General features: G+C 39.1%; 1 protein-coding gene across 4 annotated transcripts in view; it reads left to right on the top strand.

Moving 5' to 3' along the window:
* The window catches only part of LOC103697102 (uncharacterized), a 67,878-nt gene extending 56,522 nt beyond the window's left edge, over positions 1 to 11,356 (top strand). For all 4 annotated transcript variants that reach the window (XM_039118838.3, XM_039118839.3, XM_039118837.3 and 1 more), the window contains 2 exons: positions 10,868 to 10,933; positions 11,036 to 11,356. In XM_039118838.3, the coding sequence (XP_038974766.1) occupies positions 10,868 to 10,933; positions 11,036 to 11,112 (143 nt within the window). In that variant the 3' untranslated portion in view covers positions 11,113 to 11,356. The remainder of the gene's footprint in view (positions 1 to 10,867; positions 10,934 to 11,035) is intronic.
* Positions 11,357 to 19,397: the final 8,041 nt, after the last annotated feature.

Raw genomic sequence — 19,397 nt, 5'->3', positions numbered from 1 at the left:
ACAGACAGCCTATGACTCATACGTATATGGATATGAATATGTGCGTTTGAGGCGTTGTCTTTTCGTGGCTACTATCCTACGCAACCCGAAGCATTTTACGGATTGGATTTTGCCGTCGGCATATTCAGGTAGGCCTCTCCATGGCCATATTGTTATCCAAAGGACACTTCTCAAAATCAAAGCTTCAGTGAGAGATTTGAGACTGATTATAATGCAAAGTTTGTTCCTTATGGGATGAGCGTATAGGATAATATCGCTTTGTTAGAAGGGTGGGCTGATGTGCCTTCTGATTATGCTAATAATCCATATATCTATGAAAGAATCGCCACTCGACAAGATTTTAGATGGTGATATGTTATACTTTAAATATATATAATTGATTATTTTATTTTATATTTTGTATTTTACTAATTGCTTTTAGAATATTTTATGTTGCTTCTTCTAGCATTCAATGCATTCTAGAAATAGAAATTATACTTAAGCATCACTTTAAAACATCAGAAGACATCATTGAGAATGTATTGGGATAATAGAAACATCAAAAAATGTCAAGAAACATCAAAAAATGTCAAGAAACATCAAATTATACTTAAAATAAAAAAAATAAAAAATATATTACTATTAATTCAAATTTATAAAATATTAAAAAAATTGGCATGCCAGCTCGGAATCGGCATGCCACTTGTACCGTGTCGGTACGGTATCAAACCGCTCATTGACCGGTATGATTCTCGATATTGATTCGGCGAACCTTGCTGACCACCATTACTGTACTTTAAATTTTGAAAAGACTTGAGGTTACCTTGCATCATGTTATGCAATGCATAGAAATGAGAGCAAGGTAAATAGAACCGATACCGAGAACCATACTGGTCAATTACCAATTCGGTACTATGCCGCCACATGGTACACCAAGACATGCCGATCTGACCGGCATGCCTATTTTTTGTTTTTGGTTTTCTCAATTTTTTAGCTTTCTCATTTTTTTTTGATTTTGTGGTTGATTTCATCCCTAATTTTATATTTTTTCATATTTTTTGATGTGTGATTTATTGTTCTGATGCTTCACGCCCTCAAATTGACCATAATATTCTCATAAAATTCAATTGAAGTAGATCAATTAGTATATTTTTACAAAAAATTAGTGAAATAGAAAATGTAGAATCAATTTAATACATTTTAAATATGATATATATACCGACATCTAAAATCTGGTGGGGTGTCAATGTCTCTTATAAGCGTTAAGATCATTTATGTAATCAAAGGGCACATCATACCATCCCTCCAACCACATGGCATTATAGTCATGTAAGCTCATCCCATAAGGTATGCTTCTTGGGTTGTAACTAGTCTCGGTACTCTAGGTGTAGCTCTAGCTTTAGGAGGACTCATCTGTCTGATGCTATAGCTGAGGGCCCTATCTTAATATGCCGATAGTAAAATCCACTTGTAAGGTGCTCAAGGCTATGTAGGGTAGTAGCTACTAGAAGATATAGATGCCCCATATCTGTATCTGTATGGGTCATAGCTAGGTAGTGGGCATTAGGATCCAGTATATGATTTGAAATCTTATATGTTCAAGGATTCTACTCTACTTGCGAGGTCATCTATAGTGGTTCATATTTTGAATGACTTCGAGGAGCTTGTCTTCTGTATACATGGTATCTTCACAGGCTCTGTGTCGTGCATCATCTCTATATTGCATGGCATGAGTGAATTGGGACTCTAGTGAATCGAAGACCAACGTAGGGCTGTATCTCATAAATGATGGTCTCATATCCTCCGCTCCCTTCCTGCCACTAGATTTATGATCATTGGAACTATCATCGCTGCTCCGATTGGTCTTTGAGTCTAAACGAACTCCACTCTCTCCAAGGGGTTGCAGTTGGCTTTCCTTTTTCTTTGAAGATTGGTTGAGAAGCTGCTTTCTTTTCTTTCGTGCTCCTTTTTGCATGGCTATGTCGGAAGAATGGATGGTGCCCTCCTAATTGAGTAGATCGGATAGCATGGTGGCATCATCTAAGCATCTCTTAATCATATCTCTAGGAGGATGTCTCAGACATGGAGCACTGTGATGATCAGTTCCCCACTTACCCCTTTGGTACGATTGAATGCAAGCGTAAAATGTTATGTTCTATCCATTGCTCTACATCCAATCTTGCCTCCTTGGCTACAAAACTAGCTAGTTGTGGAGGCCATCCTAGACCATCGAGCTTCGGCTCCTGCCTGGCCCTCAAGCCATTCGATCATGGGATCATCCTTATCTTGAACGAAATCATTCTAGAGTGGATCATTACACTTTGGTTCACTTCCTCCTAAAATCACCTCAGAATCAACCTTAAATTATAGTGGACATAGGCAAGGTCTACCGTACTGCACCATTCCACCCAATATGTGGCATACCATACCGTACGGGAGAAAACCAGTATGAAACACACCTTCAAGTCGATATAAGCACTATACCATCAGTACCGAGGTGTACCACCCTATACCGAGGCATATCAAGGTGCATTCAGTTCCGTACCAATGCGTACCGAGATAAAAATTAAAAAAATTGGTTAGAGAGATATTTTGACACATAGGTGTACCGTACCGGTATTGAGATTGCGGACCTTGGACATAGGCACTTCTGCATCAAACTGGTTACTCTGGTTGCTATGGATGCGGGCAAAGTTGGAGCAACTGCTCACAGCCTTTTGAGGAGATCCTTTGTAAAAGGATTCGAATGACTAGCCGCCTTAGGTTTCTCGCTAACAGACCAAAATGAACCATCCCTTAACTGCAAAAGCATTGAAGAAAATTACATATAAGATAATAGTAATTATAAAAAATCAAGTATTAGTTATAGTTGATATTTTATGTGCCTAGGTTTATAGTTTTCTTATTTGACAAGGTTTCCTTGCCACCAAAGCTATCAGTGCCCTTCCTAAATATTTTTGCCTGGAAAAGAGACGTGTTATATGTTGATGTTTGAAGATATGAGTTCACTTACGTATGACACTTAACTTACCCTTTTAAGAAAGCGGGTTGCAACTTCTAACTCATGCTCTATCTTGTAAATCATATGGCAATAGATAGCTAGAAGTTCCTTGTCCACGTCGATCCTAGGAACTGTATTTTGGAACCTTGATGTTAGGTAATAAGCTACCAATACAGTTGTAGTTGTTTTACTAAGGCATTTATAACTACAAGAGTAGTCAATGAACAAGTATTTCAATGTAATTTTCTTACTTGGTAGATGCAACTTCCTATCTATCCAGTACTCGCACTTCTGCTCAATAAAGTTGATGAACTGCTGGGCAAGCATCTGATTTGCCTGTCTATTTTGAACCTTGGTCATCTCCAGCATTTGATACAGCAAGCCTATTTAGGTGAAACTCTGGTTGTCCACGGCCCGAAACATATTGTATAATGGCTCGATAGCCTTCACGGTCCTCTCGGCCTACTACTAGAACTACTGGCTCATCACTAAGCCCTCACAAGCCTTTCCTCAGTGTCGGCCCTTGCAAATTTACTCTCCTATCACTTGACATTGACAAATAGTTGATGGAGGTCTGCTTTCTTCTCAAGAAGACTATCAAGTGCAAGTCTTAGAAAGGCCTTTCCTATGTATTTCCTTATCAATGCTAGGATCCATATGTGGTTATATATAAATTTGGTGATGGATTGGGGTATGTCTACAGTCTTGTTCATCCTATGAATTTTCACAATGTCCATCTACAGTGGTTGATAAAATGTGCAGTACATCAAGTCCAAAAAATGCATGATCAGCGCTCTATCAAAATCTCTCTAGTGGCCCTATACTATGGCTCGTTATTAGTTACCATGTGCACGGTGTTCTACTCTCCTACCTAATCTATCACATCCTCCATCAATATAAGGATGTATGCAGTATCGTGCACTTGATTGGAAGCAATAACTGACTTTGGGTAGAAAGTATTCATATCACAGTACATTAGAAAATTGATGCTTTGCCTACTAGGAATAGTCCAACCATCATGCATCATTGTTAGTTCATAGGTAGCCCAATTGTTCCGGTAAGAGGTGTTCTAGTTCTATAGCTCATCTTTATTGTTGTTAAGGAGGTTACCGTAAATATCCTTGGTCTTGGAGGATTCACATCCAAACCAGTAGCCTGTACCAAGAGATGGCGGATTGATAGTACATGTTGCCTATCGCGTTCGTTGGGATGTGTCTGAAGTAGAATCAGAATGTAATGGTTCGCTATATGTCCTTGTCATCAGTGTAGTGTCAATCCTTTATTGCTTCGAATCTTTGCTAAGGAAGGCACATGAATCTAGATAATGGATGCTGGCCGTTGGTGAAATCTCTTTAGACTTTTTCTTCCTACTACCAAAGGCCCCAGTATAGATGCAATATAACCTCCTCTATTGATGGTTTTCTTGACTAAGGAGGCCTTTTTGGACTTTGGAGCTGTGTTGTTGACTCCAAAACCAAAGCTTGACTCATACTATGAAGGCTTAAACTGAGCCCTATGCCTTGCCACCTCCTCCAATTGCCATTGGTCATCCAAGCTCGTCTGAATGACAGTGGAACGAAGGCGAATGTCTACTCTGACTCTCAAGTGATAAGAAAGAGGCTTATTGCCTAGGGATCCACCTTCGTCCTCTTTTGGGCAACCTTCTTTGTTGCTTTAAAATCAGCAAAATGCTTCGTCATCAGTTGTCGGACCTCTTGTGTGCATTTCTGGCATATGGATACATCAAGATAACTAGTGCCAAATGCTGCTTCTTCTTGGTTACCCCTCTTCTAAATTTTATGCTGCACCAGTTGCATCTCCAATAATGCCGACCTGAGAGACTATGCCTATGGTCTTAACCAATGTCACGTTCTACATCTTCCTCCATGGATCCATTCTGACAAATTTGTCGAGCACATTTCATTTTATTAATTATTTAAAAAATAATAAAATTTTATTGTGATGAAAAAATATTTTCTACTTTAGAAAATACTTGTAAATTATCTATGCATAGTACTTTTTTTATATTTGTTATAGTAATTATATATTTTTAATAATTTTATAAACTAAAAAAAATAATTTTTAAAATTAAAAATTTTGAAAATTAATTAGAGCTCAGATCCATGGACTATTCTACCATAGATGCTACATATCTTTTTTCAGCATGCGGGCATTCATAGAAGGTTTCTTCTTTTTATATTTTATTCAAATATCACTATGCGTATGATCACATCTAAACTTAAATAAATTGGTACTAAATTTTGGTCGAAAGTAGCATGCATACCTCTAACATACTTTTAATTCATAGTTATTTATTATTATTATTTTTAATTTGAAAATATATTTGTTAATTTAAATATTTATTGATTTAACGAAAAAATAAGTTTTATTGAGGTTGTGTAGATCATTCATAGATCTACAATATTTTATGAAATCTTGCCAAAATCGAAAACTTTGGCATGAAAACTTCGGAATGGTTACACATAACATATTTGAGAAGCTTATGTGAGGTGCAAGCTTTGCAATCTATTTTATGCCTTTATGCACATATACTAACTAATCTTTAACATTTTTCACAGCCAGTTGAAGGTATATATTTGATTTTATGGCATTTTTCTGAGGTTAACTTGAATCCAATATATGGAATGGGTTGGCATATCGGTGCATTTTTCAACTTTACTGAAGAAACCATCTTTTGACACATTTGCTTTAAGTAGCGGCGGAACCAAAAGGGGGCTGGCAAGGGCCACACACTCCCCTCTGAAAAAGAAGTATTTGATTATCTCCAACGAATTATTCATCCCCCTCTCCGCAACAAAATTATTATAGGGAACTGCTCCCCAAAATATTTGTGTGGCCTCTATTTTTCAGCAGCTACTCAAGAATCAAGAATATCAATAAATCCCGATTGTTGGCAATCATTGTAGTTTTACTTTTCTTGGCTAAAAATGTATTTAGAAGCATGTAGTTTAAAATCTTTACTTAGATGGCTAGCTAGTTTCATAAATATAGAATATTTTTCATAGGCTTGACATTTTCCTGATTGGAGGGGACCCAAAACAGCATTGGTTACATATTTCTCTGCCCATATTATTTCACCTCTCTATGCTCATTCCTGGAATACTTTGGACTCTCTCTCTCACACACACATTTTCCAATTGGACAATGTTTGAAATAGTCTCCCTTCCATAGTTATTTCTCTAAATACACATTCATTTACCTCTCTCAGTCTTCTGGCTTCACTATAATCCTCTTGGCATATATTTGGCAAGATTTGTAACTATATTTTTCTTGTTAAAGTATTTTGTTAATATGTTATTAAAATTATAGTTTATATTTAGAAAATAACATCGGAAAATCCCTTGCATATGCTTCAAGTAAGCATGAAAAACTATATTCTCATTTTTTGGTAGCCTTAATCAGAATTACAATTTATGAACCATTTCTATATGTCTATGTAATTTAATGCATAATTTTTTATTTTATAGTACTTTATATAATGCCTTTCTATTCTTTCATTTGTTTATCTATCATAGATGAATTTACTTGTCAAAGTTGTGGAATAGAAATTAACTAAGAGAACTTTTGATTGAGTAATGAGGAAAAGCTATGTAAATGTTAAAATATTAGATTTTGAGCTTTATTGGCATTAAGGTTTTAAAAACATTTTTCTCATCAGCTCTCTTTATATCAAGGATGCGAAACTATAACATTCATTTTTAGTTTTCAACTATCATATATCATTGTCCCTCTAAAAAGAGAGAATTTTTAGTTCCAACCCTGGCTTTGCTTGTCATATGTTGAATATAGTTTAAAATACCAACAAAAGTTTCATAGGAGTTCCACATTTAGAAAAAGAAAGGATTTTTTGCATGTATGCCCTCCTAAATATATGAAATTGCATGAATATCCTCATAAAATTACTATTTGCTTGTATATCCTTCTTTTTTTTGCATATGTACCCATACCATCTAACGTTATTAAAAAATAAATGGCTTAAAATTAAAATGACTGAAATAACCTTATGGATAGATATGCAAAAAAGTTATGATGGTATAGACGCAAATAGCAACTTTACGAGGGTATTCATGCATTCTCATATTTAGAAGGGTATAAATTCAAAAAATTTATTAAAAAAGGATCAAAATATGGCGGTAACTTGTTAAGTCTTTTATGATTCAGTTGAATCAACAAGTCAAAAAAAGATGAGCCACATTGTCAAATTTTTTTTTAAGATCATGACTCGGTCAAGTTGGAATATTAGGTGATCATTTGGTAATGTTATTCTCCATTTGATTTTGATATAATTATCATTATTGAATCTAGGGCATCTATATATTCTTCATCATTTTTAAAAATTAAAGCATATCAAATTTAAATTAATTATAGATGCTTAGATTAGTAAAATATTTTTTAGTGATTTATAAATGTTGAGTTATTTCTTTTTGAGGCTAGGATTTCATCAAAGCAACATTATTCATTCTATAAGAGTTGATATTAACAAAAGATCGTGTGACATGATAATATTAATTTTTTTTTGTCATCCTTTCTTTTCAGGACAACTGAATTATTTTTACTGAATTTTGATCATTTTTATTAAATTTTTTTAAGTGTATACCATTCTAAATATGCATAATTGCATAAATACTCTTGCAAAGTTGCTATTTACATGTGTATCTTTATAAAGTTTTCTTTTTGTGCGTCTACCTACAAGGGTATTTCAGTCATTTAAAATTTAAATCATTTATTTTTTAACGGCATTAAATGATATTGGTACATATATAAAGAAAAGAAAAGGAAGGGTATACATGCAAAATAAATATTTTATTAGGATATACATGCAAGTAGCAATTTTATGACTGCATTCATACAATTTTGTATATTTTTGGGGGTGTACATGCAACAAAAGAAAAGTAAAAAGGCCTTGTATTCTTTTCTCTGCTTTTATCTTACAATATCCTATTGGAGAATAGGAAATTTGTCTAGATCTAATTGTTACACCTGAAGCCTGATGCCTTGTTGAAAACGAATCATCTCATCCTGTGGTTTCTCTAATCTAACCATTCAATCAAGTGTGGAACCAGGACTAAAATTATCTTTTTTCTGCATATCTCTGTATCTCTTTTTTTTTTTTTTACCTCTTACCAAGGTAGACACTTGGAAAAATGTCTGAATGATTCTTGTATTCATCTCCATGGAAGACTAGAGTTAACATAGCTTGCATATTTTTAAAAAAAATATGTATGATGGTCAGTATGCTCCTCTAAGAAACAAAATAATATTTTGTTCTTCTTTGAAAAAGTGCATTGTGGTATTGATATATGAAGATCTCCTGGTTCTGGAATTTGGCTTCCCTGAACAATGTAGTATCAATCAGGCCTCTATGCAGTATCTTTCCCTCAGCTCTAAGATGAACCTTTCTCATTCATCAGCTCTCATTTCTGTGAGAGATGATGTCTCTGGCTGTAGAGTAGTTTACATGTCGTAGAGTAGGCTGTCTGAAAAAATCACACTGCTCTCTGGTCATAGAGTAGTTTACATGTTGTGAATATCCTCACAAGAACCATGCTATCACATCATGTTTCTACTCTCAAGTCCTGAATTGTTTGTGCATTTAGATTAAGGTATGCCATACTGTCACGCCTCCGGCCCGAGATCGCGAGCCGGGGGTCCGCGCCAACCGCCGCACACCCGTAGAAAACTCTCCCCACGAGCATGCAAGGCATGTTAACCAAATCTCAAAAATGTAACTAAATTAATTCAGCTGAAATAAATACAATCTTATTCCATCGACTGACCCAAATTATATAGTCTCAGTTCTAAATACGCAGCGAAACAATAAAGATAAAACATCAATTTAAATAAAGCCTAATCTAGGATAACTTGTGTTTCAGTTCTTCTAGTCGCCCTCCCATTTTAAATCCCCGATAGGTTAGTTCTCGAAGTCTGTAAAACAACAAGAAATTGTATAATGAGCTAGACAGCCCAGTAAGTAATAAACACCTTAACTAGTCAATTCATATAATACATAAAATATAAATACAAATTACAATGAATCAACATAATAACATAATTAATTCCTTTTCAAGCACAAATTCATTAAAATTCGTATTTTTTCAAATATCTATATACATAATCATAAATCTGATTCGAAACAAATCACATTCATCTCATCAGCCTTTAGCTACGACCACACTTATACCCTATGGCTAGGCCAGAAACAGAACCGCACTTATACCCTGCGGTGTGGGCAAGAATACCGCACTTATACCCTGCGGAGTAGGCCAGAATACCACACTTATACCCTATGGTGGGGCCAGAATTGCCAATGCATAACTCCCAATTGGCAGGGTACAGAACATAGTCAGACTGAGAGTTCCAAATCTAATGCACATCAAAATTCTTTTTGTAACAAAATAGATATATCATAATCCGATCTAAATATGCATATACGATGCAAGAACAGTAAATATAACAATAATCCGAAAAATATTATCTCAGTTCACATATCCATTTTTCATTCAAATCATCATCTCGTAAATTCATAAATCACATATAAATTCATTAACAATTTATTTAATGCAAAAATAATATTATATAAATGAAGAGTCTAGAAAAGGCAGTTCATTACTTACATTGAATGCGATCCAATTAATCTCACAAATCCCTCGCAGAACCTAATATCCAAAAATCATATTTTTCTTTTAAAATTTATCACAATATATATATATATAACTTAAATCTTAATATCCTTCCATGGCTGGCCCTGAAGGAGTGCCTAGCACCCCAAGTTTGGGTTCATACCCACAAACCATCCTCTTTCTTTATTATTATTAAATTATTTTTCTTTTCTTTTCTCTTTTTTTTTCTTTCTTCTGTTCTCCTTTCTTTTTCCTTCTTTTCTTTTTCTTCTTTCTTCTTTTCTCTCCCGACTCCCCTCTTCTCCTTCGGCGAAATAGGGGATCCGTGCCCCCTGCCGCCCCCTTCTTCCCTCTCGGTCGATCCGAAGGGCGGCCGCGGTGGCCGGCCCCAGCAGCAACAGGAGGTGGCGGAGCAAGCCCAGCCACCCTCGGCGACTGGCGGCGGCGAGCACGCCAACGGCTAGAGCCGAAGCCGTTTTGGACGCAAATCCGGCGATTGGCCGGCTCCAATACACAGCACGTCATGGCCAAGCATCAAAAGAGGAGGAGAAGGCGAGGGACTCTTACCTCGGCCCCGACGAAGATCCGGCGCCTCTCTTCTTCTCCGGCGGCAACGGAAGAAGAAAGCCACTCAACGGCCCTCTCTCTCTCTGGCAACACGAAGAAGAATCCCCCCTTCTCCCTCTTCTTGGTGTGGCGGCTCTCCTCGGTGGCCTCAAGGAGAAGGAGAGGAAGCCCTAAAAACAGGGCTTCCTTCTTCGGGATGGAAGGAATTCCATCCCGTTGCCTCACGTGCAACGCACGTGAGGCCAAGGTTTGGGACTGGGCCGGTCAAATGGACCGGGCCCAGTTCCAGGGTCTCACACATACTATGCTGAACGGGACGGTACAAGGCATATCGAACTATACTGGTTTGATACCGGTTTGCAGTACGGAAATGTACCGAGTACAAGGCATACGGAGCTGTACCGGTTGGGTACCGATATGCGGTACGGGAGTCGGTATGCCGAACTGGTCAACGTACCAAACGTACCGATACTCTAAGAGGGTAGTACCAGTATGGAGCCTGACACTGAGATAATATTCCTTGATCTGGATGGTCCTGTTTAGTTTCTTTTATTGTAGCTAACATGTATTGCAAGTTGTATTGTAGCATGATATATATTTCAAAGTTGACTTGTCCCTTGTTTGACTTTAAAAATATCTCTGTCCAACTTGAACGTGTTATTTCGTGTTCCTGCATCAGTTGGCCATTGGTTTTTTGCTGAGAGAACGACCAGTCGTGGCACTTGCAAGTGTTGCAACAGCTGTGGTAATATTATATATGTATTTTCCTTTTGTTAAGTCATTGTTTTCCCTTAATGCGAATGTTGAGACTTCCCTTAATGCGAATGTTCTTATTACATGTTTCCAGGGCATATGGACTTTATTTCCGTACTTGATTGTGGCATCAACAGCGTTTGTTGTTTTCCTTCGTCAACATGGCTCTAACTAATACTACTTTATTCAGAATTTTATGGCATTTTGTAAATTGTTGGAAAAGTCTGCTTCTTTATAGGAAGTATCCAGTTTAGGATGCAGTTCTCTTTGTAACATCAGTGCTCAATTTTTGTTTTCGTCAAGCATGAATGATGGTTCAAATTTTACTAATCTACTGTTCTACGATAGTACAGTCTGTTTGAATCTGAAGTTTATGTGCCTTCATGTAAATAACCAAGCTTCTCTTTTATTACCACTTTGAACTCAGGATTTGCGATGCCTTAAAGCTTGCATCTTGCACGGTAATCAGCAAGTATATTTACCCCGTCTATGAAGATGGTAGCCATGCTGCCTCGATTTTGAAAAATCAATCCAGCTGTCCGGTTTAAACTATGCCTTAAAGCTTGCATCTGGCACACTCTAAAGTTGGGTTTAGAAAGATCTCAAGGTTTTCAAGAAGCCTCCTATCTTGACTATTGTCCATATTTAGGCGTGGCACCTTAGGTTTTGAGTGCATAATACCTCTTGTAAGAACAACTTTGTGAATATCTTCTCATGTTAATTTCATCATGAAGATCCTGGCGTGGCTTTTATTTCTTAAGCCAAGTTTTTAAAGAGTTACCTTCAACGTGCAACACCTCCAACTTCATGACATGTTATTTTGACTTTGTACAGAAGAGCTGGACACAAAGTAGTAGTTACTGTTGTGTGTGCATATGATTCATTGCCAGGGTGGGAGATTGATAGTGGTCCCAGTCAAAGAAGGATTATAACAGATAAAAAAAAAGAAATATATATTCTCTTTAAGGCGAGAACAGGACCACAATAGTTGAGGAAATTTTCTTGCTTTTTTATTGCTAAACTCTGGTTCCTTAAATAGGCTAAAGCCTAGCGAAATCAACGAGTACATGACCGAAACTTAAGCTACGAAACTTTTACTCAGTAAACAACAACGGGAAGTAATGGAAAAACAGGCTCCTAAACTAGCTCCAACGGCTAGTTGACTGGGCAACGCTGCATGTAAACGTTTGAAGTTGTTTTATTCCATGCAACAACTTTGACAGCTTCTTCTTGACCTCCGCAAGCCATGCAGCTCCTTTCTCACGTGCACTCTTCACCCTTGATACTTGAGGTTCGGTTTTAGGCCCCTCTCTGACCGACGTGGCCTATCAATCCTTCCCCCATGAGGTGGATCCTTGTCCTCAAGGTCCAAGGTTGGGAATCTCTCCCGCAGCATCTTAGACCGCTCCCAGGTTGCCTCCTCAATAGGTAGATGCTTCCATTGCACTAAGCTTTCTTCAACAAGTTGGGCTCCATGTTTAATCCAGCGAGTGTCCAGGATGGCCAAAGGTTCCAAAATAATCACCCCCTCATTGGTGAATGGTGGTACTTCCGCATGCAGCGCTTCCGTATTTTTGCCCTGATATTCATATCGCTTAAGTAGCGATACGTGAAAAACTGGGTGAATACGCACCCCTTTAGGTAGTTGTAACTTGTAGGCGACGGGGCCGAGCTTTTCTAAAATCTGGTAGGGCCCATAAAAATGGCTGGCTAATTTCTGGTGAACTCGTTTGAAGGCCGTCTGCTGGCGGTAAGGGTGGAGCTTAAGAAGGACCATTTCGCCGACGTTGAACGAGATATCCCTCCGCTTTTGATCTGCCATCTGTTTCATCCGATTAACAGACCACTCCAAATTGGCCTTTAGTTGCTGAAGGAGTTCATCTCAATTCAAAAGATGCTGATCAACTTCGTGTACAAGTGAGAGACCATCTTTGTACGAAGGAATGGAAGGTGGGAGTCTGCCAATATAGTGCTTGAAAGGGAGTCATCCCGGTAGAAATATGGTATGTAGTGTTGTACCAGTATTCTGCCCAAGGTAAGAAGTAACTCCATTTGTGCGGCCATTTGTGAACGAAACACCGAAGATACTGTTCAATGCAGCGGTTGACAACTTCCGTTTGTCCGTCGGTTTACGGGTGGTATGTGAAGCTGAGCTGCTGCTTGGTGCCCGACATCTTGAAGAACTCTTGCCAGAATTTGCTAATAAAGATTGGGTCTCGGTCACTCACAATGGTCTTGGGCATCCCGTGGAGCTTGATGACCCCATCCACAAACTTTTCTGCAACAGTCTTTGCAGTAAATGGATGGGTTAAAGTAAGAAAATGAGCTGATTTACTTAACCTGTCTACTACCACCAAGATGGTATCCTTGCTCTGCGAAGTTGGTAGTCCCTCAATGAAATCCAAGGTGATGTTGTCCCAGACTTGGCATGGAATTGGTAACGGCTGTAGGTGCCCTGCGGGAGCCAAAGATTCTGCCTTAGTCTTTTGGCATACCTCGCATCCTTTGACATATTCTTGGACTGCCTTGTGCATCGCAGGCCAGTAGAATTGTTGACTCAATTTCTTAAGCGGGCGTAGCACACCCGAGTGGCCGCCCACTTTAGTGTCGTGCATCTCATGGAATAGCTTGGCTCGTAGTGATGGGTTGGCCGGTACGATCACACGTCCCTTGTAAAGGAGTAGGCCATTGTGCCATTTGAATGAGCCTTCAGGATGGACTTCGGCTTAATGCCCCATGGATTTGATGCATGGGTCATCTTTTGTTGCTTGTTTAATCTCCTCCCATAAATTAACCTGCAGAATAAAAATATGATGAAGAATGGGACTACCTCGTTTACGTGATAGGGCATCGGCTGCAGAATTTTCACGGCCCGGGCGATATATGATCTCGTAGTCGTAGCCTAAGAGCTTGGCCACCCATTTCTGTTGCTCCGATGTTGCCACTCTTTGCTCCAAAAAATACTTAAGGCTTCTTTGATCGGTTTGTATGTAAAATTTTTTGCCCAGTAAATAAGGCCGCCATACACGTATTGCCTCTACAATGGCCAGCATCTCCTTGGCATAAGTGGACCATGATTTCTTGGTCACTCCTAGGGCCCGACTCATGAACGCCACTGGCTTGCCTTGTTGAGTCAATATCGCACCAATTCCGTCACCGGATGCATCTGTCTCAATAGTGAAGGAGTCGTTGAAATTTGGCATTGCCAAGGTGGGCGTGGTTGTCATGGCCTTCTTGAGGGCAAGGAAGGCTGCTTCAGCTTCATCATGCCATCCGAATTATCCCTTTTTGAGAAGGTTGGTGAGAGGTCGCACGATCATGCCATAGTTTTGGACAAACTTCCTATAATATCCCGTCAACCCTAAAAATCCACGCAACTCAGAAATGTTAATAGGCCGTGGCCATGCTACCATGGCTGCAATCTTGCTTTCATCCACCTTTACTCCTTCATTGGTGATAATATGCCCCAAGTATTCCAATTCTTGTTGTCCAAAGTCACATTTGCTAGACTTGACAAAGAATTTGTGCTGCCTCAATATCTTCAAAGTCTGTCTTACATGTGTCAAATGCTTGTCCCAAGTCGGACTATAAATCAATATATCATCAAAGAAAACTAATATAAATTTTCTAAGATGGGGACGAAATATAGAGTTCATAATTGCTTGAAATGTAGAAGGCGCATTACAGAGACCAAATGGCATGACCAAGTATTCATAATGTCTGTTATGAGTACGAAATGCAGTTTTAGGGATATCAGGAGGATTAACTCTTATTTGGTGGTATCCGGCCCTCAAGTCCAATTTAGTAAAGTAAGAAGCACCGTAGAGCTCGTCCAACATGTCGTCCACCGTAGGAATTAGGAAGCGGTCTTTGATGGTGACGGCGTTGAGCGCACAGTAGTCTGTGCAAAAGCGCCAACTTCCCTCCTTCTTTACTAATAGTACTGGCGAGGAGAATTGGCTGGTTTTAGGGCGGATAAGCCCCGAATCTAGCATCTCTTGGACTTGCTTCTCAATTTCTGCCTTCTGAAAATGGGCATATCGGTACGGCCGGACGTTAATGGCCTCGGTCCCTTCCTTAAGCTGAATGCAATGGTCTACATCATGGGTTGGTGGCAAACTGGTGGGCTCTTTAAAGACTTCCTCGTATTCTTGCAATACCTTCTGCATGTCCTGCTGCCTCTCGAGTTGCAACTCGTCCCTAGCTGCTGTCCCCGTGGTTGGTTGGAAACAAACCGCAAATAATGCATGGCCCTGGTGAAAATCCTTCTTAATCTCCTTCAATGAAGCCCCCTGAATAGCTTGCACCTCCACTCCTTGTAGCTTTCGGGCTTGGTTGTCCCAAATAAATTCCATGGTTAACTGTTTCCAGTTACATACCACAGAACCCAGCATTTCGAGCCACTGGACTCCCAATACAAGATCTAAGCCTGACAATGGTAGAGAGTAAAGGGTGAGTGAAAACTCAGTGCCTTGTAAGTTAACCCGTACCTTCTCGAACCTCCCCTGGCATTGTAATCTTTCACCATTTGCTACTTGACAGTGAATGCTTCGGTTGGAACAACTGGTAAACGAAGCAAACTTGCCAAGCGGTCATTAACAAAGTTGTGTGTTGATCCACTATCGATCAACACAACAGCTTCGTGGGGACCAATCTTGGCCGTGATGTGCATCGTTCTGGGTACAGTCCATCCCGTCAAAGCATGTAAGGTGATTTCTGGCTCTATTTCCTGCTCGGGTTGCACTCCTGGGTCCTCTTCCAGTAGTTGTTGCTCCGTAACGTCCTCACAAATGATATCGCCCGTGTTGGTGTGCCCCTCCAGAAGTAGCAGCTGCAGTCGTTGGCACCTATGCCCCGCCGTGAAACACTCGTTGCAGTGGAAGCATAGACCTTGAGCTCTTCTACATTCCATTTCATCCCAAGTCAACCGTCTGATCGGTAGTGCAGGAGCAGCAGGTGCTGCACGATTTGCTTGTGGGAGAGCCAGCGGAGCCCGCGCCGGTGGTGGAGGTGGTCGCAGGAATTGCCTCTGTCTTGTGAGTTGGTCATCTCACATTTTTGCCAAGCTGATGGCATCTTTCAAAGTTTGCGGTTTGAACATGCGAATGTCGTCGGCTATCTCCGCCTTCAAACCTCCCATAAATATCCCTACAAGCGCCTTTTGAGTCCAGCCCCGAACACGGTTGCCAAGCCTCTCGAATTCACGTTGATAATCTCTAAATGAGCCAGCTTGCCTGACCCGTGAAAGAGCCTCATCGAAATCTTCACACTCGGATGGTCCAAAACGAGCCCAAAGCTCGTCTTCAAAAACTTCCCATGAAATCACCCTTCCTTCTTGCCGGAAAGTCCTCTTGAGCCACTGCCATCATTGATTTGCCTCGCCTTCAAGGTGGAACGAAGCTAACGGCACCTTTTGTGCATCGGAAATGTCCTGAAAGTCAAAAAACTGGTTCACTCTATTGAACCATTCGGTGGGGTCTTCCCCGGAATACCGAGGAAATTCCAACTTTGCCGTTTTTGATGAACAGACAAGTCGTCCTCCTCCTGCTTCCGTCTGGTTGTTCTCAGTGCGGTTCTGAGAATTTTCTCCTCGTTCGGTGTTGTGACTGGTGTTGTCCTCCTTGAATGATCGCAGTATGTCGGACAAGTGGCTGAAACTCTCCTCCAAGTGATGTAACTTGTCGGTGATTCCCAGCTCCATACGACTCATGCCTTCTTGAAGGCCACTAAGCCCAGCTTCCAATCTTTCAATCCGCTCCTTGTTTGTGGCCGTTAAAACCCCGCTCTGATACCATTGATAGTGGTCCCAGTCAAAGAAGGATTATAATAGATAAAAAAAAAGCAATATATATTCTCTTTAAGGCGAGAACAGGATCACAATAGTTGAGGAAATTTTCTTGCTTTTTTATTGCTAAACTCTGGTTCCTTAAATAGGCTAAAGCCCAGTGAAACCAATGAGTACATGATCGAAACTTAAGCTACTAAACTTTTACTCAGTAAACAACAACGGGAAGTAATGGAAAAACAGACTCCTAAACTAGCTCCAATGGCTAGTTGACTGGGCAACGCTGCATGTAAACGTTTGAAGTTGTTTTATTCCCTGTGTAATCCATGCAACAACTTTGACAGCTTCTTCTTGACCTCCGCAAGCCATGCAGCTCCTTTCTCACGTGCACTCTTCACCCTTGATACTTGAGGTTCGGTTTTAGGCCCCTCTCTGACCGACGTGGCCTATCAGAGATCCCTAGGAAAAGGATCATCAGCAACAAGGTTACTTGGATCTGAATTTTCAACATCACCATGGACACCTTGATCATCCTCGGAGATGTTCTGCCCGGGGAGGATGGGCGTCCAAAGGGCCTCCATCTTTTGGTTTAGGGAAGCTATTTGTCGAAGGATTTCGGCCATGTCTCCTTCTGGTTGTTTGTCATTGTTGTAGGGATGTCCACTTTGGATACTAATGATGAAAAAAAAGAATTTTCACTCTGATACCAATTGATGCAGTCAGGGATGGGTGTTGCTAGATTTTGTGGATGATGGTTGAAACTCTCTTTTTTTATCTCTCTTTGGCAATGGTGGCTAGGGTTTTAGGGATGGTGGAGAGAGGAAAATAGGTTGCTAATTGGATCTAATTAGGTTCAATGGATAGGAATCGAATGAAACTATTAGGCTTCAATGGGAGGTGGCGGCTGAAATTGGTTTCGACCCAAGGCTGATTTGGGTTAGGCTGAAATGGCGTGACTAATGAAAGGGACTATTAATAGGAATAGGACCCTATGGGATTAAGGATAAGTGGGTTTAAGGGAAGAGTTTCACCTCCACTTAAATGCCCACAAAGCTAGGCAGAAGAGAGGAGTCGCATATTCTTCTTCACCGCTTCTTGGCGTCGCACCAAGGAATGAGAAGAGTCTCTCTTCTTACATGAAGGGCTCTCAAAAACTCAAAAAAATTTCACTCAAATTAATTCTGAATTTTATTCTTCAACATCCCATTTATATAGAGTAAGAGGATGGAAAAATAAACTCTTACAACTAGAATTTTAGGACTCCAACTAAACATGAACTCGTTTAAATCAAATCAATTATTTGACGAAATCAATTAAGAAAATCAACTGATGAAATCAATTAACGAAATCAATTGACAAAATCAACTGACGAAATCAATTGACGAAATCCACTAAACCATTTAAGACTCCTAAATAACTAGAACTCTTTAAAGACACATGTATTAAGCGTCTAAATTAGTTAGGACTCTTTCAAACGACATATTGACTCAATAAACAAAACTTCAAATAATCTAGGACTCCTCATGGCGCATGAAAGAGAGTCCAAATCAACTTGGATTGTTTTTCAAATGCCACATGGACCAAATAAACAATCCTTGTCATGCCCCGAATTCGGATCATGACACGGCCGTGCTATTGCAATCTTATGCATACAATAATACAAAGCCACTTAAAATTTTATAAAAAAAATAAATAGTTTCATTTACTAATATCATAACATTATTCATGAAGTTGGAACAGTACAGAGCTTCTAAAATTTGATTATTACATAACATTTTCAGTTACCCTAATCTTAAATAACACCAAGCTCCTGCTCCTAGTAGTCTTATTCATCTGTAGGAAAAAAATAGGAAAAAGATATGAGCTACACAACTCAGTAAGTAACCAAGTATTATCTTATTGGATCAAGTACAATTATGCCAATGCACTGATTAAAAAGCCAACAGTCATAGTAAAATAAAACATTTTATAGATGATATACACAAATCAGGTCATAAAGGCAATGCATGTTCCATTCATGAAAGTTCATAATCATGATAATGCAAGTCATATAGAAATATTGCCATTTATCCATACTTTATAAAACATACTCTCATACTGATGTGCTACTATGGTCGCTATAATCCTGTGATAGGGCCTGCTAGTCTTAGTCAACTAATTCTGTTATTCGTTACTAATTTTAATCCATTGGCAGAGGGCTTGTTATTCTTTAGATGCTAGCTCCAGGGTGTCGACTGACCTCTATTTCTAGAGGTGGTCATAGCTATCTGAGAGTTCATAAATCATATTCTTTTCTTTCATAATTCATAATCATCATAAATAGGTTGGAAAATGATAAATGGCATCATATAATTTAAAATGCATAAATATTCCTCAAATATCATTTTTATGCAGTCTAACATAATCATAATTTCATAACTCATACACCATCAAATATTCATGAAGGATGCTCTTTAATCAAATTCATGAATCATATGCAATCATATACTTGATCCTAATTTTGAGAAAAATATATCATAACAATATATTTTCATAATTGTAAATAAACAGTAATTTAAAAACTTTAAGATCAGTGCCAAGGTTACTTACCGAAATTTGCTTTCCAATTTTTTATGACCGGGTGACGAATCCTTGATCACCTAAATTAATCACATAGGGGTCACATTATTTC

The sequence above is a fragment of the Phoenix dactylifera genome, chromosome 13 (genome assembly GCF_051530095.1).
Source record: "Phoenix dactylifera cultivar Ajwa chromosome 13, Ajwa_hap1_PhDact_Kaust_v1.1, whole genome shotgun sequence".
Taxonomy (NCBI): domain Eukaryota; kingdom Viridiplantae; phylum Streptophyta; class Magnoliopsida; order Arecales; family Arecaceae; genus Phoenix; species Phoenix dactylifera.
Note: the sequence above shows the minus strand (reverse complement) of the source record. Positions and strands in the feature narration are given on the sequence as shown.